At 45.8% G+C, this 21,991-nt stretch overlaps 2 protein-coding genes and 1 long non-coding RNA gene across 9 annotated transcripts in view; 2 read left to right on the top strand and 1 right to left on the bottom strand.

The window, feature by feature from the left end:
* BCL2L1 (BCL2 like 1) overlaps positions 1-21,991 on the bottom strand; it is a 64,230-nt gene that overhangs the window by 36,382 nt on the left and 5,857 nt on the right. The window contains exons 2-3 of one of the 6 annotated variants that reach the window (XM_072800492.1): positions 16,054-16,250; positions 13,826-14,501 (exon numbers count right to left, since the gene is read on the bottom strand). In XM_072800492.1, the coding sequence (XP_072656593.1) occupies positions 13,826-14,389 (564 nt within the window). In that variant the 5' untranslated portion in view covers positions 14,390-14,501; positions 16,054-16,250. Of the gene's footprint in view, positions 1-13,825; positions 14,520-14,809; positions 15,629-15,939; positions 16,251-21,991 lie in introns of those variants that run through there. The other 5 variants (XM_072800491.1, XM_072800490.1, XM_072800489.1 and 2 more) reach the window with 5 other exon arrangements.
* LOC140618283 (uncharacterized) lies at positions 398-11,216 on the top strand. The gene is made up of 3 exons (XR_012018476.1): positions 398-514; positions 988-1,137; positions 9,059-11,216. It is a non-coding gene; the product is annotated as an uncharacterized lncRNA (long non-coding RNA).
* Positions 16,948-21,991, top strand: part of TPX2 (TPX2 microtubule nucleation factor) — a 74,680-nt gene continuing 69,636 nt past the window's right edge. Inside the window, exon 1 of one of the 2 annotated variants that reach the window (XM_072800474.1) lies at positions 16,948-16,969. The gene's annotated coding sequence lies outside the window, so the exon portion shown is untranslated. The remainder of the gene's footprint in view (positions 16,970-21,991) is intronic. The other variant, XM_072800478.1, reaches the window with a different exon arrangement.

The following is a 21,991-nucleotide window of genomic DNA, read 5'->3' on the forward strand; positions in this document are numbered from 1 at the left end:
CAGGCACCCCCAAAGATTTTATTTTTACGTAATCTCGACATCCTACCTGGGGCTCGAACTTAACAACCCTGAGATCAAGAGTCACATGCTCTACTGACTGAGCTAGCAAGGCACCCTAAGTCCTATGTACTTTAAATATTCAACTCACTGATATGCCTGGGTGGCTCAGCAGTTGAGCATCTGCCTTCAGTTCAGGGCGTGATCCTAGAGTCCTGGGATCGAGACCCCCCCCATGAGGACTCCCTGCATGGAGCCTTGCTTCTCTCTCTCTGCCTATGTCTCTGCCTCTCTCTCTCTGTGTCTCCGTGAATAAATAAATAAAATCTTTAAAAAAAAGTTCAATTCACTAAGCCTTCCACTCAGTTGACAAATAATGACCGTGTGCTTTCTATGCTCCAGGTTCTGTAGCAGGTTCTAGGGACAAAACAGTAAACAAGGCAGAGAAGGAGGTCCCTGCCTTCTTGGAAGCCCTTGGCAAAGATTGAAGAAAATATACCCTATTGTCAAATGCCAGGTTAGCAACACTTACTGTGTACAAAGCATGACTTGGGGCACTTGTGGAGGAGGGGGAGGACAAGGTTATGGGCCACAGTCCTCAGCTTCAGGAATCTTAAAATCTCCAAGCTCTTGGTTCAAAGGATAACCATATACTCACTCTCTCAACCCAAAAGTTTGCTTTTGGAGAGTAGCTCCAAAAGTAATCATAGCAACCTGGTCATCTGTAAAGACACTCTGATAATAATAGCAGTAATAGTAGCTGTCATACTGAGTAATTACTATATGCCAGGCTCCATGCTAAGTGTTCCCTATATCTTACCAGCTATTTTCATGCTCCCAAGAGTCTTTTAAGAAAAGCACTATATGTTATTATCTCCTTTTTATAGATGAGGAAACTAAGGCTGGGGAAGACTAAGTAATTTGTCCAAGGATAACTATAGAGTAAGTAGGATTCAGTAATTGCCAAATTTTGTACCTAACTCTTAACAGTGATAGAATTTGTCCCATGGAGGCTATGGAGAGGCAGACACCAGGAATACCAGGAGTAGCTACTGCCTGGGAGGGCTGGAGCCTCCAGAGCTCCCAAAAGATTCTTCTTCACTCCCTTCCATCAAATCTGAACATCATGAAGATGAGAAGGTAAGGAGGAAATGGGTAGGAATGCTCAAACTATCTCCAGGGAGGGCAATAGGAGTCTCTCCCTCGGGATGCCTGGGTAGCTCAGTGGTTGAGCATCTGCCTTTGGCTCAGGGCATGATCCTGGAGTCCTGGGATCTAGTCCCACATCGGGCTCCCTGCATGGAGCCTGCTTCTCCCTCTGCCTATGTCTCTGCCTCTCTATGTGTGTCTCGTGAATAAATGAATAAAATCTTTAAAACAAAACAAAACAAAACAAAACAAAACAAAAGGAGTCTCTTCCTCTCTGCTAAACCTCCAGGGAAGAAGTTTGTGACCTCTATTTGCCATCCACCACCCCCTAGAGAGAGAGACCGAAGTAGGTAGGAGTGGGAGCAGGACAGTCTTTTTTCCCTGGGGTTGGGGGTTGGGGGCACATCAGGGAAGGGAGAAACCTGATTGGACAAGAAGTTTGTACATATGATATGGTGCCTGTCCTTCACATGGAACCCCCTTAAAGGAATGCCAGCGCACCTTTTGGACCCAAGAACCGGTACAGCCCTAACCTGGAAGCTAAGCTAACAATTTCTAAGCATTGTAAGTAGGTCATCAGGTTCCTAGAGAAGCCAGCTGTGGCTGGGGGATGGGGAGGGAAATTTTGTAGTCTACCAAGATCCCTACTTCCCTTCAGGCCCCGCCCTCCCTGAAATCTGCACCTGCTCCTAAACTGACCCCTTCCCCCAGCTGGGCCCAGATGTCAACGGCTCCCAAAGCCCTGCCCCTGCTTTCTATGGGCTAGAACCACATCTTATTGCCACCTGAGCCCTTCAGAAAGGGAGCTGTAGGACAGGAAAGGAGTGGCCTCTCCTGGTAGGTGTGTCTTGCTCCATGAGGGCAGCAAGAAAGTTGGGCCCCTTTGGGCCTGCCTAGGGTACCTTCCTGGCATTGTTGCCACAGGTGGCAGGAGACAGGTGATGTTTACCCTGCTGAGACAAGAGTTGCCAAAAGGCTTCAATCAAACCTTTGAATCTGCACCTGGCCCAGAGGCCCAAAATAACAACCAGGGCAGCCTACCTGATCCACAGGTGCCCCAGGCTTTTATCTCCCTACAGTTCTGCCTGCTATATCCCAGCTGGCAAGGGATTCTCTTTCCCAGGGGTGACGGGAGACCTGGCTGCATCCCTCCAGTGTTGGGCCTCTCCTCATTGGTCCCACCTGTACTATCAACTATTCCTATCTCTCTGCTCAGGAGCCTCCACCATCAGTCATTGCTCCCTCTTCCCTGACCAGCTTTACTGACCCTTCTCAACCAGTTTGTCTTCTCACTGCCTCCCAAACACCATATACTTTCTACCCTCTAGGTCTGTTTGGGTGGATCTTACCTAATGAGGCTGCCCTTGTCACATTCTTTCCACCTAATTTAAGGCTTCAAATGGTCCACATCTTTCTAATAGATAATAATGATGCCTAACATTCAGCATACTATGTCAGGCACTGTGCTCGCTGGGCTACAGGGTCACTCATTCAACAAATATTTGCTGAGTGTCTCTTATGTGCCAAGCACTCTGCTAGATGTTGGGGATGAAGGAAAAAATGAGACAAAACCCCTACACTCTGGGGTCTTAAATTTTATTGGAGGAGACAGACAGCAAACATGGGTAGCCTCTTAAGAGGTGATATTCAAGTTGAAAGCTAAATGGTAGGATGACAGCCCTGATCATATCTAGAGGAATAGTGATCCAGGCTGAAGAAATATAGCATGCCTGAGAAAGAGATTGTTACTATTATGTTCATTAAGGGATGAGTATATCTTCATTTTACAGATGGGGAAACTGAGGACTCAGTATGAATTGCACAAAACTACACTGCTGAGAAAGCTATTATTTAAGCCTTTAGTGATCTTTCCCCTTTCTAACACTTTCCATTATTGGCACAGAAGAGGGTCTGGGTTGGTAATGCAGTTGGCAAGGGAGAAGGTGCATATTGATGATGCAGCCTGAGACTGGAAGCCTCTGGACCAAGTCATCAACTGAATAGCTGATGGTGGAAGTGGGCTGGTTTGGCAGAGGTCCAGGGCACCTGTGGGTCTGTCCTCTTCTGCTCTTTCTTCTGGAAACTATACCACAGACTTGGCACAGTTTGCCTTGAACCATTCACCAAGTGCTTCGGGTCTATTCCTCCTGCTGCAAATTAGTTTGCTTCCTTAGGGACAGGGACATTTTTGTCACCTAACCTGCATCTAATAATAACCCTTCATGTTCATTGAGCAGATGCTGGCTGAGCCCTTACCAAACCTCAGGCCTGGTGCCAGGAACTCAGGGTAAAATAAGCTAGTCTGGACCTGCTAAGAAGCAATGACACAGAGGCTTGAGGGTAGGCTTTGGCATCAGATACATCTTTTTTTTTTTTTTTAATTTTTTTTTTTTTTAAACTTTTATTTATTTATGATAGGCACACAGTGAGAGAGAGAGAGAGGCAGAGACACAGGCAGAGGGAGAAGCAGGCTCCATGCACCGGGAGCCCGACGTGGGATTCGATCCCGGGTCTCCAGGACCGCGCCCTGGGCCAAAGGCAGGCGCCAAACCGCTGCGCCACCCAGGGATCCCGGCATCAGATACATCTGAGTGCAAGACTCAGATCTGCCTCTTAAAAGGTATGTTAGTATGGATACGTTATAGAGCCTCTAGAAGTTCTGGATTCTCTGTCTTGACACAGTTGTGAGGACCAAACAAGATGATTACGTCAAGGGCATAAACATAGCACTTGGCAGGGCAAACACTCAACACACAGTATCTGTTATTATTAAAAAATACTTTTGCATTTCTGTAATGAACACTGAGAAAGACTGATGAATCAATGACCTTGACCTCAAACTAATACATTATATGTTAATTAACTGAATTCAAATTAAAAAATACTTTTGCACCTCACTTTCTTGCTCAAGCCTTGATTACTCTGATGGGTTGGTATTATTATCTCAGATTTAAGGGTATTTTAAGCTGGTATGCCTCGTACTACACCACAAGCAACATATCAAGCTAAACTTCATATCTGAGTCCAGAGTTTTATCTGTGGGTATGTTTTTTGTTTTTTTTAAGATTTTATTTATTTGAGATAGAGCGAGACAGAGCATAAGCAGTGTTGGGGAGGTGCACAGATGGAGAGGGATAAGCAGACTCCTTGCTGAGCAGGGAGCTGATGCAGGGCTAAATCCCAGGACCCTGGTATCATGACCTGAGCCAAAGGCAGAAGCTTAACCACCTGAGTCACCTAGGGGCCCCTTATCTGTGGGTGTGTGGAAGATGATCAATACATACCAACTATAACAAACCCTGCCTGGTGTGTCTGGCAACAGAGGGGGTGGGTGGGTGATATACATAGACTGATTCAGATGGCAGAAGGATACCAGCAAGGTCAAAGGTATGGGGCATGGAAACAGACCACTGAGGGATGGGTCCCAGATCCACTCACCACAGTATCTACAGTATCACTGGCACTTAGCACATATAAAGCATTCATCAGTATTTGCTGATTTAACAAACGAAACAAAACTCTGAGAGCAGCTCCAAGTAATGAACAGCCTTAGGAAAGGCAGGCTTGGTCAATAACACTGCGTTAAAAGTCAGAACATTAAAAAAAAAAAAAAAAAAAAAAAAGAACATGGATTTTCTGATTCTGCCATTAACTGTGGGACAAGCCTCTTGCCTTAGTTTCCTCCCTGTAATGGAACTGAACATACCCACCTCATCTACCTCACTGTGAAATGAAGTATACAAGAGTCTGGTAAATTAAAAAGCATTTGCACGCACATAAAAGCTATTATCATCATGCTACAGAACTACTAAGGCAGTAAAGTGTTCAAAGTGACACCTCGAGTCTGAATCCCAGATTGCCCTAGTATTTATTAGCTTATGAGCCTCTGAGCACATGTCACTTTTCTTTGAGCCTCAGTTTTCTCAATCGTAGAATGACAATAACCTTGTAAGGTTTTAAAGGAGGGTAAAGATAAAGAACAAAGGCTTTGGAGTAAGGCAGTCTTGGTTTCAAATCCTGACGGTTCCTCCTCTAAGCCCTCCAAATTACAGTGTTCTGTAATGATCAAGTTATTGGGAGAGTAACACAGAGATGATGTTGGTAAAAGGCCAGTCACATAAGTGGCACTGGATAAACACCAACCATCATCTAGCTGGTATGGTGAGGGGCAGGGGCAAGGTGCAGTATTTAAAAGTGGGAGTTTGGAAGAGGCTATGCCACTTACTAACCGTGCTACCCTGCATAAGTTGCTTAACTCTATCTCAGTTTCCTCATTTGTAAAATAGGGATAATAATAGTACCAACTTCAAAGTGCTGCTAGGCGAATAGAATAAGAAATACATGTAAAGCACTGTGAACAATGCCTGGCATAGAGTAAGCACTCAATAAATGTTAAATGCTATTAATAGTAAAGTTAACAATAATATTAATCACCAGTGGAATAAGAGGGAGGGACTGTTTAATCCTGGGATATGGGCATCCCATGGAATAATTCCAGGGAAGTCCCTGGACAGTTGTTTGTAGAGAAGTTTTCAGCCTCTGAGAGAAAGACTCTTCCATGGAAAGGACAAGAGGCTGGGGGGGCGGGGGGGGTGTGTGTGTTCCTGAGCTAAAATCTCAGTCCTGCTGACCAGGAGGCCAGCCTCTGGGGAGGCAAGTCAGGCTCCTTGGAAGGGACACTGTGTTCCTGGCTCCGCCTGACCAGGGGAACAAAGGCACGTGTGTGGCCAGGGAGGAGGGAGGGGAATGTTTCCCTTTCAAGAGTGGAACAAAGGATCTGAGGCATAGTTGAGCGTGTTCCAATCCCCTCCCAAGCTAGCTCCCATTCCTCAGATGATTGTCCAACAAGGTTTTCAACCTTTCTAGCTTCCTCCTGAAAGGTGAAGGGGGGAGGGGCTGGCTCCACTTCACTCTATCCTCTGTCATCAATCTCCAAGAGGCAGGATTTATACACACCAAACCTCTAAGATCTCTCTTAGGAATCTCCATCCTGTGCGGGGTGGGGTGGGGGGGGGTGGAGACCTTTGTGGGAACTCAAGGTTAATGGATGACACAAGGCACTGCAAGTGACAGGCTTAATGTCCCTCTAGGGGGAGTCCCAGACTGGAACTGCTACTGAGTGATGGAGCCACGGAGAGAGCCCAAAGAGTTCTGACCAGCCACCACCCCACCCCACCCCCAGCACGGGATTGGGGGAAAGCCTGACAGAACTAAGTGGAAATGCATTTTCAAATCTTAAAGGGCTGATCAAGGGCTGGAGAGAGAAGCTAGGTAAAGGGTAAAGGGGGGAGCAAAGAAAGTAACTGACAAGAGGAAAGGGAGGGACATGTCCAAAAAAAAGTAGTTTGTGGGGAGGGGAGCCTTTAGGGACATTACTTTCCAGTTTCTATACTCTCGCCAGCAGGAATCCAGCAGGAATCGACTGCAGGGCTGGGACAGGAAGCAGTCCATGGAAGTCATTGCAATGGCATTTCCTGAAGAGCCAGAGAAAACCTCTAGTTCCGAGGGGAGCTCTGGAGCTTGTCTAAAAAGCCCTGTAGCTTGGAGCTAGCTATAAGGCTCCAGCTTGGACTGAGAGTCTCATCAGGGATGAAACCAAGTACCAGAAGGTCCCAAAAGCAGTTTCTTTCTGCAAAAACACTATTTGCAAAAATCAATATGTAATAAACGAGAAGCCAGAAGGAGGCCTGGGATGCAGCTCCTGTTTGTGGCTGATACACACAGTCACAGCTCTGAGAGCCTTAAGACATGGATTAACTCACTGAGCCTTCAGAACAAGGCACTATTATGGCCATTTACAAGTTAAAAGACTTGCCCAAGTGGTCAAATGCAGATCCTAAAATCCAAATCCTGTCTTCCTCCTGATGTCTGATGTGTGACCTCGGTAAGCCATTTCACCTTTCTGAGCCTGACTTCCCTCCTGCTCTTTCCTGGCTGGCAATCAGCATCAAAAAGGCAAGATGGATATGAAAGTGCTTTCTGAGCTGTAAAGTGCTATAGAAATATGGTTTATTATTATTGTGGGGTCAGTAAGAAACTACCCCACATTGACACTGGGATTAATTTTTGCATTTAAAAATTGTATTGTAGCTGTTGGTAAAAAAAAAAAAAGAGCCATCCTCAAATGTAACTAATGTGAAATAGGGCCTTAATCAAATTGGCCAGTCACAACCAGGATTCCTAGACTGTCCACTTCAACTTTCCATCTTACAGATATGGCAGAAACTAGAGCCTGGAGGTGAAGCAAGCTGGCTAAGGCAAGACAGTGAGTCAGAGCAGACCGACAGCAAAACAGGGATCCTGACTCTAAGTAAGACCAGTGCTTCTACCACCATGGCACAGGAGCACCAAGAGCCCTGCCATGACAGAACACTGCTAGGACCTGCCTGCCCTGAGGATGTGTTGGGAGGGCAAAAACGGAGAACGCAGTCCAAAAACAATGAATGGATGGTGAATGAGTTTCTGACTCGAGTTCTATGGTGAGGATGGTAAGAATTTTGATACCAACATGTGCCAGGCGCTACACATCTCAGACATGCCTCATTAGGTCTTTGCCATGACCTGATGCAGCAGGTATTATTTGCCCCAAGTTTCAGAGAATTCGAGGAGCTTGCCCAAGGTCACACAGCTAGATGTGGGTGAGCTGGGACCTACGCCCAGACAAACTGCAGTTATTCAGACTGAAATATTGCTAAAATGGAGAAGGACCATTAAGGACACCACATTTGGAGAGAGCTATTCCTAAAGACATCTAGCTTATTTAGCCTTGATTTCATGACCTCCAAGTGGTTAAAAAAATGTGGCTTCCATCAATACACCATGTGCAAACATGGCTATATTCTCTAGTCCCTTTCTCACTACTTCCACCTCCACCTCCTGATCCAGACTAGGATCTTTGTTTTCATGTGCCAGTTGCACCAGTCTCATCACCAGTTCCTGGCTTGCTGCTCTTGCAAGGGCAGAATTCAGATCACTTCACCCCTGCTCCAAACTTTCTCCTGGCCTCTCTCTCATTCAACCACAGCCAAGTCTTCATCATGGCCTTAGTAATGCCCTATACGATGTGACCTTTGGCCACCTCTTCCCTCTCAATCCCAACCACTTTCCCTCTTGCTATTTCTTCTTTAGTCACATTCTTCAGGTCTTGGCTCAAACTCTACCTTTTGGTGATGCCTTCCCTAACCACTTTTTTTTTTTTTAAGATTTTATTTATTTGAGGGATCCCTGGGTGGCGCAGCGGTTTGGCGCCTGCCTTTGGCCCAGGGCGCGATCCTGGAGACCCGGGATCGAATCCCACGTCAGGCTCCCGGTGCATGGAGCCTGCTTCTCCCTCTGCCTGTGTCTCTGCCTCTCTCTCTCTCTGTGACTATCATAAATTTAAAAAAAAAAAAAATTAAAAAAAAAAAAAAGATTTTATTTATTTGAGAGAGAGTAAAAGCACGGACAAGCAGAGGGGAGGGGCAGAGGAAAGGGAGAAGCAGATTCCCCACTGAGCAGGGATCGTGACTTGGGACTCAATCCCAGGAGCCTAGGATCATGACCTGAACTGAAGGCAGAACACTTAACTGACTGAGCCACGCAGGCACCCTTCCCTAACCACTCTTGAAACTGTAGCCCCACCTCCCTTGCAAGGCATGCCCTATACCTCGATCTGCTTTATTTTCTTCATAGCGCTTATCACGTGCTATGTTATATGTATGTAATTAAATGTTTATTATCTGTTTCTCCCCAACCAGATTGTGAGCTTCCACAAGAAGAGAAACTTAATTTTATTTAAGACAGTCTCCCTAGTACCTAGGACAGCCTGGACACAGGAGCTCAATAAATACTCTTTGAATCAATGACTGAATGATCAGATCAGTGAAAATTCCCATGACTATTATTCTGTTTTGGTAACCATTTGTTTCTTCAGAGATTTGGTGGACCATCTCTTTCTATTGAGTACCTGCTATGCCCAAGACCTGCTCAGTACTGAGGAAAAGTGTGGACAAGATGTGGACTCCACCTTCAGGAAACTCCTAAATGTGGTAGAGAGACAACAGTGTGAGAAATGTCTTTACACTAATTTCATGCTACCAGTTATTATCCTTTCATTTATCCAAGTTCTGTTGGGTACTCTACCAATAAAAATGGTGTAACCCCTCTTCCTCCAGGCATTTGACACTGGTGATAAATTTTCTGGAGTCTTCTCTTCCCTGGGTTAAACAAAATGACCCAGTGGAACTGTCTACTGTCTGACTCAGGTCTGTCAACTGGGAAGGGGGAAGACAGACTGTCGGCTGGAAGGAAGAAAAGAAGCTGCTCCAGGAGCAGAGTGACTCCTTCAAAGAAAAGAGAGGAAGTCCCTAGGGAGAACTCTGTGGACTTAGGGTCGGGGTAGGGACAAGGCCCTGCTAATGGAGGTAGTAGAAGATTATACTTCGGTTGAAGAGAAGCTCACTAGGAATTACCCCTAAATCTATCCCTGCCAAACCCAGACAAGATCATGGTTCTGAAAGTGAGCCCCGTGATAGAAGGCTAAGGATGTTGGAAAATGATGACTTCAGGACAGATACCTGCTGGGGAAAGGACAGCTAACAACTGCTGCTTCCTGCAGCCCAGACAAATCTGGTGACTGCCCACACAAAAGTCAAGAAAACTTTCTGGGTTCTGTTGGGACCCCTTGAAAAAACACCTGGGTAATTTTCTTCCAGAAGTTGAAGGGCTCTACAGGGCCACTGGGGAAATTAGTCCCAGGAAGTCTGGAAAATCCTGTGATAGTGACAGAGTTTCAAGAGCAACCTCAAATATACATCCAGAAGAATTGGGTGTTTTGAGGTGGAGTCCCTGAGACATTTCTACCTCACTTTGGGACCTGAATGAGATTACTAAAAATTTCCACGTTTGGGGTTTCTAATGGGGTTTCCCCAAGAAAACCACAGAATTGCCAACAGCTGCTGAGATCTGTAAAGGTCACTGAGGTGCTTCAGACAGCATACAGCCATGCCAAAGAAGCCAGAATAGGCAAGAAACCTACAGAAACTACAAGACCACAGAGCCATGCAGCCTCGGAAAGGCCAAATTATTTTTCCTCTCTCCACAGACTGTTCATCGCTCTTGACAATGGTTTTCAATCGAGCTAAGGGGTTTCCCAGGGACAGCAATTCCAAAATGGCCTAGCCCACCTAGGTCCTCACCTTAAAACTGTCCACATTCCCATTGGAAAGCTCCCAAAACGCTCTGTCCCTATATAGGTCACATCAGGTTCCATTCTAGATGAGTATCTTAGGAGTTGGCTTTGTTTCTTGAGAAACTATGGGGCCAGAGTTCAGTTTTCTGAGGCAGATGACCTACTCACTAAACGAGGTGCTTCCACCCTACAATTATGGCCCAGGAAGGGCTTTTGTTCTAGATTCTTTACTAGAGTCAAGCTATGGCAGGTGGCTGACATTATTCTATTTTACATGTAGAAGAGATGGATGGACAAGAGAGACAAACAGGTTCAGCATCTTGCCAGGTGACTTCAAGCAGGCAGTGGTGTGGCTACATGTGGAATTCCAGTCCTTGGAGCTCACCCATAATTAAGTAGATATATCTGAAGCAGGCCACCTTCTCTCCACATGCACATGATTCTTATCTATTGGCAGAGCCTGAGAGGGTTTAACAATTAAGAATTAACAAGAAGGCCACTCTGACTAGGCAAAACCCTGATTCCTACTCGAGTTTTACCAATGTCAGAATCTGAGGCTATACACATTCCTTTGGGAATATGCTCCTGCCAACAAAGGCACCGTTCTACCTGCAGCTACCTGAATAATGTCAGGATCACAGACCAGAGTGAGCACCTCCACAAGCATGTTTTGTTTGGCCCAACAGCATTTCTGCCTTTTTGTGCCAGGATATCCGGGTCAATTTATTACTCCTAGAACAACCTGATACGGATGGAAAAGACTTCAGAGTCAGGCTGACTGACCTAGGCGAAAATTCTCACTCAGTCACTTAACTGGCTGAAGGATACCCGGAGCCAGTCATTGAGCTATCAGGGGCTTCACATGTAAACTGGGAATAAACCTACCTACCTTGAAAAGTTATTGTGTGAGATATGTGAAATAGCATGTCATTTCCATGAGGGAAGGTATCATGTGCAGCTAACTGCCAGCATCCAGCACAGTGCCTGCCTCATAATAGATGATCAGTACGTTCTGGCTGCATAAGTAAAAGACTCAAGACAATGCCTCATACATAGGATGCACTTTATAAAGGCTCATTTCCTTCCACTTTTCTGTAGGGATGCTAAATTTAGAGCACATCCCAGCGTGGTAATGGCCCGTAAGTCATACCCTCATGGATTCACCACAGCCTCCAAGAAGGTTTTGAGATGGCTACTGCGGTAGCCAGCCTGTGCAGCTCAAACAGGATGGTACGAGAAAGGGAAGTGAGTGGGTAGCTTCCATCCAAAGGATCTCTACTTAAATGTTCTTTACCTCCTGGCCTCAGGGAGCATGAGTGCCCAGAAATGGTGCTGACATAACTGGCTCTTCTGCACACATCCCCTGTTCACCAAGAGGAAGTACATATGGTATGTTGCCTAACGGGCTCTGAAAATTCTTGAGCAGAGACAGAAGATGGAATTTCAATCCAGGGGTGATCTAGTGAACTTTCCCTGTGCTGCTGTCTAAAACTTCTTTCCGTATATACAGTACTGGGTGACCGGCAATTCTCTGATCCAGGTAGTCCTCTGCAGAGGCTGGTCGATAGAATAGGCACCTCTCCCAGACTGCCTCTTGTTAATAGCTGGCAACAACCCACCTGGTATTAGCACCCCTGGCCAAAGACAATAGTCAGGCAAGGTGGGCACAAGGCCCAAGTCTCTACTAGGAGATGCCTCAGAGGCTTTGTCTGAAGTGCTGGAATCCTGTCTCTCCTGTAATCAGCTGAACAAATATTTGCCCCCAAAGAGAATCAAAGCAGGAGGGAACAGGCGAGGTCATCACACAAACCAACAGGAACTATTTAATCATTTATCCCCCCAGGGAGTTCATTTACAGAATGGCTTTCAAGTCTGGTCAGCCTTAGCTCTAGAGCTCTCCACCTTTACCTCCCCCAACCCCACCCCAGTCATCTGACCTCTATTGACTTGACCCCTTTGTGTTTTACAAGAACTGGCAGCAGGAAGAGTTAATGAAGTTGCAAAGAAATGGGAAATAAGACAGGGGGAAGGGCAAACTAGGCGGTCTCTGGCTCAGAGGTAAACTGAAGTGCCACGCCCTAGGCCCAGCCTATGGATAATTTGCATTCTTGACATTCCTGAATCTGTAGTACTTGGGCCCTTCCACCTCAGCTCCTTCAATAGATGACTTATTTTCCACAGCCTGCTCAATTTTCTGGGTGTTCTGAGGGGGCCGAATACCCCCCACAAGCCCTGCATCTCCCCTAGGCAAGGAGATAAGCAAGGAAATGAGGATTGAGTTCACTGTAGGGCAAAAATTGCCTACAATGAGCACTCCTAAAGAACTTCTCACCACTATCTGCTCCTAAGTTGGTGTTGGGCAAGAGAATTCTCCATTGGGGAGGAGAGGAATGAGGGCATGACTCCTAGGCCCACAAAGTGTGTCTGGAACCAATAACTACTACAGAAACTTGCTGGTGCCAGTCACTGCTCTCATTAGCTCCAGGATTTACAACACTCTGCCCCATTTTTTTTTAGTGTAAGAAACTGAGAGGCTCAAGGTAAAGTGGCCTGTCCAAGGTCGCACAGCTGGGTGAGTGACAGGGCTGAAACTCAAACCTATGTCAGTTTGTTTCTGAAGTCTGTCACTGAATCTCAATATCCCAAAGAGCCCCCACAGACCAGGTTCTTGCTTTGCCAGCCAACAGTGCTCGTGAAGAGGCCCTAGGGCCCTGGCCGGAAAGAACAGGCAGAACAGCTAGAGCTCTCCAACCGACCCCAGGCAGTGAGGTGCAAAGTCCCCAGGCTTACTGCGTGACACAGCAAGAGCTCCACAAACAGGCCAACCATACAGAAAGTTTGCACACTTTAGAGCAAATGAACAGAGGAGTGCAGCACAAACGCAACAAGCCCACTGGCACAGCTTACCACTGCCCTAAAATCTGACAATCCTCAGCCATCCAAGCCACTATAGGAACTTCTGCCTGGCCATGCCCCATTCTGAGAGGAGACGAATATGTATGCGTCTGAGACAAGAGGAACATGTATATGCAAACTCTGAAATAAACGGAACTTAATTTGTGGGAGGGAAGGAAGCCCAGGATAAGATTGACATCCCTGGGGGAGTAAGAATGAAGGGGCTCAGAGGTATTACACTCATCAGCCCTTTTTGTGGTGAGCCATTTTGTCAGGCTGTGGGGGAACACTAGAATAACCTCCCACTCGCAAAGATTTGGGGCCAAATAAACACACAGGCTATGTTTTCCTCTGCTGAGAAACTGGAACACAATTATGAAAGAGTGGGGTCATGAGAGTGACCAGGATGAAAGATGCTTGGTCCTTTCAAGACTAGGTTAGCCGTGTTTGAGAACAGTTAACCTCTTGTGGTGCAGGGAGGTCACCTCTCCTTAACAAGCAGTCTCCAATAACCACCCAGCACAACAGAAAGAGATATGGGTGAGAAGGCTATTGGAGATCTCTTCGATCAGAGGCTGAGGGAAAGGTAGTATACACAAGGGGCGTGGTCCTTACCCAGCCGCCGTTCTCCTGGATCCAAGGCTCTAGGTGGTCATTCAGGTAAGTGGCCATCCAAGCTGCGATCCGACTCACCAATACCTGCATCTCCTTGTCTACGCTCTCCACGCACAGTGCCCCACCGAAGGAGAAAAAGGCCACAATGCGACCCCAGTTCACCCCATCCCGGAAGAGTTCATTCACTACCTGCTCAAAGCTCTGATATGCTGTCCCTGGGGTGATGTGAAGCTGGGATGTCAGGTCACTGAATGCCCGCCGGTACCTCAGTTCAAACTCATCCCCAGCCTCCCTCAGCGCTTGTTTCACCGCTGCCATGGGGATCACCTCCCGGGCATCCAAGCTGCTGCTGTGGCCAGTGGCTCCATTCACCGCAGGGCTGTCTGCCAAGTGCCAGGATGGGTTGCCATTGATGGCACTGGGGGTCTCCATCTCTGATTCAGTCCCTTCTGGGGCCTCAGTTCTGTTCTCTTCCACATCACTAAACTGACTCCAGCTGTATCCTTTCTGGGAAAGCTTGTAGGAGAGAAAGTCAACCACCAGCTCCCGGTTGCTCTGAGACATTTTTATAATAGGGATGGGCTCGACCAGTCCATTGTCCAAAACACCTGCTCACTCACTGAGTCTGGTCTCTGCTTAGTGGTTCTCTTCTGAGATCCAAAGCCAAGATAAGGTTCTGATGGGAGAGAAAGAGCTTCAGGAAAAAAAAAAATTAATATGCATGCCATTTAACCTACAATATTCCATTCCCCTTCCAGGTACCAGAACTGGTTTCTTTGTGGTTCTTAGGAAGGTCTGGGTCTAGCGTCCAAAAGACTTCAATGAAGTCAAATTGAAAGCACCCGTGGGCTCTTTCTGAATCACCACACCGGCTTTTTTTTTTTTTTTTTTTGTACCTCACCACCCCCTTTTCTCTGAAACGCCTTCCTCAGAAAGTCACCCCCACGGACAGTCTGCCCCCACCCCCACCTCCGCACCACCTACATTTAAATCCGTCTCAGGCAACCGCAGGCAGGTGCAACCCCCGGAAGATCTTTTGTACCATAGGTCGGGAGAAGAGGTGGCAGCCGGGATGCCGGCAACTCAGCCGGCCTCACGGCGGCTGGCAAAAAAAGGAGCTCCGGCTGGAGGGATCATGCGACCCGGCAGGCTGAGAGCCCAGAAGGCGACACAGGAATTACGAAGCTCAGGAACCGGCCCCCTCGCTTGCTTCCTCCTCCATCGCCCGGATCGAGGGCGGCCACTCGGCAGCGGCCTCCTGCCACCCGGGAGCCCAGCCCCCTCGCTCTTGCACGCCCCTTGGCTCTCCGCCTCCTACTGGGAGCCAGGAGAACTCTCCCGGAGGTGGCTGGTGTGGGCTGTAGGTTTTTTGTTGTTGTTGTTTCTATTTAAGTGCCAGCTCGGGGTAAGGCTTCCGAAACCCTGAAGGGACTTCTCAATGGGGCTCAAGGTTTCGAGAAGGGGCAGAGGGAGGGGGGAGCTGCCTCGGATCTGCGGTCTGACTTCGGAAAGGCCATCCTCGGGCCTTTCCGGGAGGCTGACGGCCGGGGACCCCCCAGAAACACCGCTGGTTTTCTTTGAATTCCCCAAAGGCCCTGGACGCGGAGGCGGTGGGGGGGGATTGCCGGCTCCTCCATTCCCCGCACGGACACAATGGCCGCCGGCGCCCTGCACAAAGACCGGGTGAGGGTGAGGCGCCAGGCCTCTCCTCGGGTCAGGGAGAGGGACTGAGGCCTGCTCGCGGCCCCCCTACAGCTGAGACCACGTTTTCCTGAGGACAGGCCCAAGGCAGCTTCCTGGCGCCCCCGGGAGGGCGGGGGGGCCGGGGGCCGGGGGGCCGGGGGCTGCACCTCTCCGGAGCCCGGGGCCGGTGGGCTGCGGCCTGGCGGCTTCTCCCGCGCGCTAGGCCGGGTACCCGCCGGGCCACCGCCCCGTTGCCAGGCAACTGCTCTCCCTCAGGGGCGCCCCCTAGCCCTTTCAGGGAGGAGGGGTCTCGCCCCCGGCGGCCCGCCCCGGCGCAGCCAATCAGCGAGCCCAGTCGGCACACAAGCGGGACGGCGAGGGCTCCCATTGGGCGCCGCGCCTGCCACGCACAGGGGAGGCGGCGCTCTCACCTGCGAGCCCCGCGAGCCGTGGGGGGCCACATTCCCCCTTCGTCGGCCAGGTCGTTTCCAGACGCTAGGGCTCTTCGTGGCCAAGTTCCGCGCCGCGGACCCGGGCCGGCCTACCTGGCTGACGGCTCGCGCTGTCTCTTCCGATCGAGCCGGCCTCAGTTTCCCCTGAAGAGACCGGGGGAACTTGCAAGCTCAGTCACTTCCGGTGCCGCGGCAGCGCGCGCGAGCCCGAGACGCAAAGGGAGTGCGCGCCTTGAGGACTGGCGTCAAGACCTGGGAGAGGGCGCCCCCTTGCGGCAGATCTGGGGAATCTGGAGACGCAAAAAAAGAAAAAAGGCAAAGTTTATATTCACATTTCCAGGAGTTCGTTTAATCAGTCAATTTCATCCGTGAGTTTATATATCTAAAAAGCATCGCGTTGTAGCTAAGAACCTGCGCCTGGGATTCCAGCTCTGTCAGTTGTGGATGTTACTCAATTTCCTTAACTGTAAAATAGGTAAAAAAAAACAACAACAACAACAAAGAAAACCACCTATCTCCCTCATTAAAGTTATTGCGAGGATTGAAAGAGTTGTAATTTGTAAAATCTGTAGCAGCACAGTGTGTGGTCCATAGTGTACGTTGCATAAATTTATTCAACAAATGTTTATTATTTGGGTTTCTGAAGAAACAAGACAGGGCCCCTGCTTTCATGGAGACAAACCCTTGAGCAAGAAAGAAACAGTAAATAACTTTGAAAATACACAAACAAGGTAATTTCAAATAGTGACTAGTGCTATGAAAGAAGTAAATCAGGGTATTGTCGTAAAGGAAGTGAGGGGAGGGTACTGCTTTAGACTGGGTGGCCAGGGATGGCCTCTTTGAAGAGAGGACATGAAACCCAAGACTTGAAATATAAGAATTTGCTGACCCATGATAAGAACCTAGAGAACAGCAACCTAGGCAGAAGGAACAACTTATGCAGGATGTCCTGAGGCAGGAAGATCTTGGCATGTTCCAGAAACTGAAGGAGAAGCAAGTTGCCTGGAAGGTAGGGGAAATGTGGCGTGGGAGGAGGTTGGAAAGTTAACCATGGAAGTGAGTTAGACTTGATTTTAAACACTGAGAGGTGTTTTGCGTTGATCGGTTAAAAACAGGTATATAGGAACACCGGATATTAAAAATATGAAAAGAGCATAGAATGAAAAAGTTAAGTCCTCCCTGCTTTCCAATCCACAGTTCCCCCCACAGCGATCATCATTCTCTTCTGAGGTCTCTCAGAGGTGGTCGCTATATTCACAGGCAAATTACATGTACAGATTTTTTAAAAAAAGATTTTATTTATTCATGAGAGACACAGAGAGAGACACAGACATAGGCAGAGGGAGAAGCAGGCTCCCTCTGGGGAGCCCGATGGGAAACTCGATCCCAGGATCCTGGGATCATGACCTGAGCCAAAGGCAGATGCTCAACCACTGAGCCACCCAGGCGTCCGACACATACAGACTTTTTTTTTTTTTTACACAAATGATAGTTTACTATAGACACTTCTACATTGTGCTCTTATGACTGAGCTCTACGTTTGCAGCCTGCCTCAGTTTTTTAAATTAAAACACAAGCTTATAAAGACATGCCATAATTTACTCGCCTAGTATTCTATTTCTGAACACTTAGTTTCCATTCCTTTCCTATTATAAATAATGCTATAACTTGTCCATTTGTTATTTTGCATATGTGGGAGTTTATGTTAGGAAAATTCCTGGAAGTAGAATACCAGTAAATGAGGTATGAACTTGTTTTTGTTTTGTTCTAATGGATATTGGCAAAGTACTCTCCATAGCAGTTGTACTAATTTGCCCTCGCATCAATAAAATATGAGAATTTCTCTTTCTTCACATCTTGAACTTCAGTGTTATCAAACCTTATTTTCTTTGCCAATCAGATAGATAAAAACCAAGAGGCACTTTTATTTTTCATTTCTTTTCATTGAGAGAAGTTGAGCAATTTTTCATATTTATGAGCCTTTTTGGGGGGGAATTCTAGTGAATTCTCTGTTCATTTCATTTGCCGTTTTTTCAGTTGGTCCTTCTGTTGAGCTTTTTCTCACTGATTTATAGAATTTTTATCCTTTTTTTCCTACATCTGAGATGTAAATATTTTTCCAGTTTATTGTTTATTATCATGGACAAACTTTTATTTTGTATGTATTTTAATTTATCCATCTTTTCCTTTGTGGCTTCCAGGTTCTATGTCATTCTTAGGAAAAGCTTCTCCAATTCAATATTAGAAAACAAATTCTCTGTTTTCTTTTAGTTTTTACATGGCTTCATTCTTTACATTTCAATCTTGTGCCATCAAAGTCACTTTGGTCTAAGGTGTAAGGCAGGAATCCACAACTTTTTCCCAAATAACCACCCAGTTATTGCAGTATTATCTTTTCCCAACTTGTTTGAGATGTCTCTCCTGTCATAATCTTTATTCCTAAGTGTATTGGGGCCAATTTCTGAACTCTCTATTATGTTCTATGGAAGAGTTTTAAACTGGGGCAGGGTGTGATCTGATTTCCTTTTTGAAACTTCCAATGTCACAATTATTTCAGTATGAAAATAATAATTATGGAAGTTTATGATGTGCTTTGGGGGCCCAGCAGAGGGCAGATCAGCCCTGCCCAGAGATAATGGGCTTTATTGAACCGCTGCGCCACCCAGGCATCCCAGGCTCAGCGGTTTAGCACCGCCTTCAGCCCAGAGCATGATCATGGAGACCCAGAATCTAGTCCCACCTCGGGCTCCCTGCATGGGGCCTGCTTCTCCCTCTGCCTCTCTCTCTCTCTCTCTCTCTGTGTCTCTCTCATGAATAAATAAATAAAATCTTTAAAAAAACAACAAACATTTGCTGAGATTTAGATGATGAGGAAACGATTGTGGTGTGATGTTAAGTGAGAATAAAAGTATATAAAACTAGTTGTGTGACACAATCTCAACTCTAAATACCATGCATAGGAAAAAGACTAGGAAATCAATATGATAAAGGCAAAAGAAAAATGGAGAAAATCCTTGCACCGACGCTAAAGAGAAACGGAAACAGAGTGGTCAATAAATCTGAAAAGATGCTCACCCTCACTAGTTATCAAGGAAAATGAAAATGAAAACCTCCCTGAGATGCCATTTCATACCCACTAGCCTGGCAAAAATGGGAAAATCCAATAAAATCAAGGTGGTTCAAGAGTATGGAATAACTTTGGAAAAAAATTTATTGTCACCTAGAATTAATACCCATAACCTATGACCCAGCAATTCTATTCTTTGATATACACTCTATTTTTTAAAAAGATTTTATTTATTTATTCATAAGAGACAGAGAGAGAGAGAGAGAGAGAGAGAGAGAGAGAGGCAGAGACACAGACAGAGGGAGAAGCAGGCTCCACGCAGGGAGCCCGATGAGAGACTCGATCCTGGGATTCCAGGATCACGCCCAGGGCCGAAGGCAGATGCCAAACTGCTGAGCCACCCAGGGATCCTCTGATATACACTCTAAAATAATTCTTACACATGTGCAAATGCAGGTATAAGAATGATTATAGAAGTAGGGGCACCTGGCTGATTCAGTTTGAGGACCATGCAACTCATGATCTCAGGGTCATGAGTTCGAGCCCCACATTGGGTATAGAGATTGCTAAAAAAAAAAAAAACCCAAACTTTTAAAGAAAGAATGTTTATGGCAGCACTACTTATAATAGCAAAAATTTGGAAACTACACGTGTCCATTATAACAAAACGTTTAAACAAATAGTATATTTATACTTGTAATATACAGTGAGAAAATGAGTGGACTTAGTTATACACACTGTGAAAGAATCTTAGAAACATGTTCCATGAATAATGAAGTATGATTCCATTTATATATAGTTTGAAAAGAGGAAAAACTAATCTACATACAGTGTAGGGTTTGTGGCAGCCGGCCTTGTCTGAGATGGCCTCCCTTCTGGTATTCACACCCTTGTGTAGTCCCCTGTCACAATATATCAGAATTGTTTTGTTGTTCTGTGTTACTAATGGCAAATGGCAGAGATGATGGTATGTCACCTCCAAGACTAGGTTATCTCGGGCAGCCCAGGTGGCTCAGCGGTTTAGCGCTGCCTTCATCCCAGGGCTGGAGTCCCAGGATTGAGTCCCAAGTCAGGCTCCCTGCATGGAGCCTGCTTCTCCCTCTGCCTGTGTCTCTTCCTCTCTCTCTCTCTGTCTATCATGAATAAATAAAATATTAAAAAAAAAAAGACTAGGTTATCTCTTTCTCGCTCTCATCACTCACTCTGGGAACAGCTAGATACCATGTTGTGAGTAGCCCTACAGAGAGGCCCATGTGTGGTGAGGAACTGAAACCTCCTGCCAGCAGTCATGTGAAGATCCTCCTGCCCCAGCCAAGCCTCCAGAGGAGGATAGCCAACAGCTTGACTACAATCTCATCTGTGACCTGGAGTCAGAACCAGTTATTAACTACTGAATTTCTGACCCTCAGAAAATATATAAGATAATAAATATTTATAATTTTAAGCTGTTAAATTTGGGGGGTTATCTGTGTTGTAGCGATAGATAACCAATACAGGGATACATACCTATGTGGTAAAATTATAAAGAAATGTTAAGGAATAATAAGCACAAAATTCAAGATAGTCATTGCATAGTAATAGGACTGGGTTCAGCATAAACTGGGGAACTGGGTAAAATTGAGAGTTTAAAAGATAATGGAAATGTTCTTATTGAATTGTACATATGTATACAGAATTTGTTGCCTCATTTTTTATACAACCATACATTTTACATACATGTATTTGTATCTATTCAATGTCTAATAAAATAAGATTGGAAGAAAATATACTAAGGAAGTATATTTAAAAAGACTGGAAGTAAATATACTAAAATGCTAGTAGTGGAGGTGTTGCTTCTAAAGGCTATGTTACATTTTTGTTTCTTCTTTATTATTTCCTATATTTTCTAAATATTATAAGTATTACTTTTAAAGTAAGAAATTAAAAAAATATTTTTCTACATAAATAGAAAAATACATAAATGCATGCATGTATGAATACAGATATATGACTGTATTTTTATGAAAAGATTTCTGAAAGATATATACTCATCTTTTAATACTAATTTTTAAAAAGATTTAATTAATTAATTAATTATTCATGAGAAACACAGAGAGAGAGAGAGGCAGAGACATAGGCAGAGGGAGAAGCAGGCTCTATGCAGGGAGCCCGACTTGGGACCCAATCCTGGGACTCCAGGATCACACCCTGAGCCGAAGGCAGACACCCAACCACTGAGCCACCCAGGTTTCCCTAACACTAATTGTTTTAACTGAAGGAGAGGGTTTGGTGATGGGGTGTGATAGGAGGTATAGGGCCTTTTCACTTTTTACTTGAAACATATATGTTTCACTTTTACTTCATATATGTTTATGAACCTGGCTAAAAATATTAACTCTGCTATGTGACCTTGGGCAGTTCATTTTAGCTCCCTTGAGCCTCAGTTTTTTCCACCCTTACCTGGCAAGGGTGTTGCAAAGACTAAGTGAAGTCATGAATGTACAGGATCTAACCTATACCCTCCATTCTGTCATAAGCATGTATTATTTTTGTAATTTTATTAAAACATATTTAAATATAAAAGATCTCAAATATTAAAGTATTTAGCTTATGTACCAAGCCAATACCCACTACAAATGCAGAGGATGGAATTTCAAGGGATTCTCTTTCCTACTCCCAAAAGACAAAGGCCCCACTTGTGCCTGGCTAGCACTGATTTTACATGAGCTTATTGAAAAGAAACCCCTGCATCAGCAGTCACTCTCCATCCCCCCACCCCCAATCCCTAGCAACCATTAATCTACTTTCTGTCTCTAAGGATTTGCCTCTTTCAGAAATTTCTTATAAATGGAATCATGTAATATTTGTCCTTTTGAGTCTGGCTTCTTGTATAGTGTTTCAGGTTCATCTAGGTTATAGTATGTGTCAGTACTTAATTCATTTTATTAAAAAATACTACTCCATTGCATGGATTTACCACCTTTT

Source organism: Canis lupus, chromosome 26 (genome assembly GCF_048164855.1).
Source record: "Canis lupus baileyi chromosome 26, mCanLup2.hap1, whole genome shotgun sequence".
Lineage (NCBI taxonomy): Eukaryota > Metazoa > Chordata > Mammalia > Carnivora > Canidae > Canis > Canis lupus.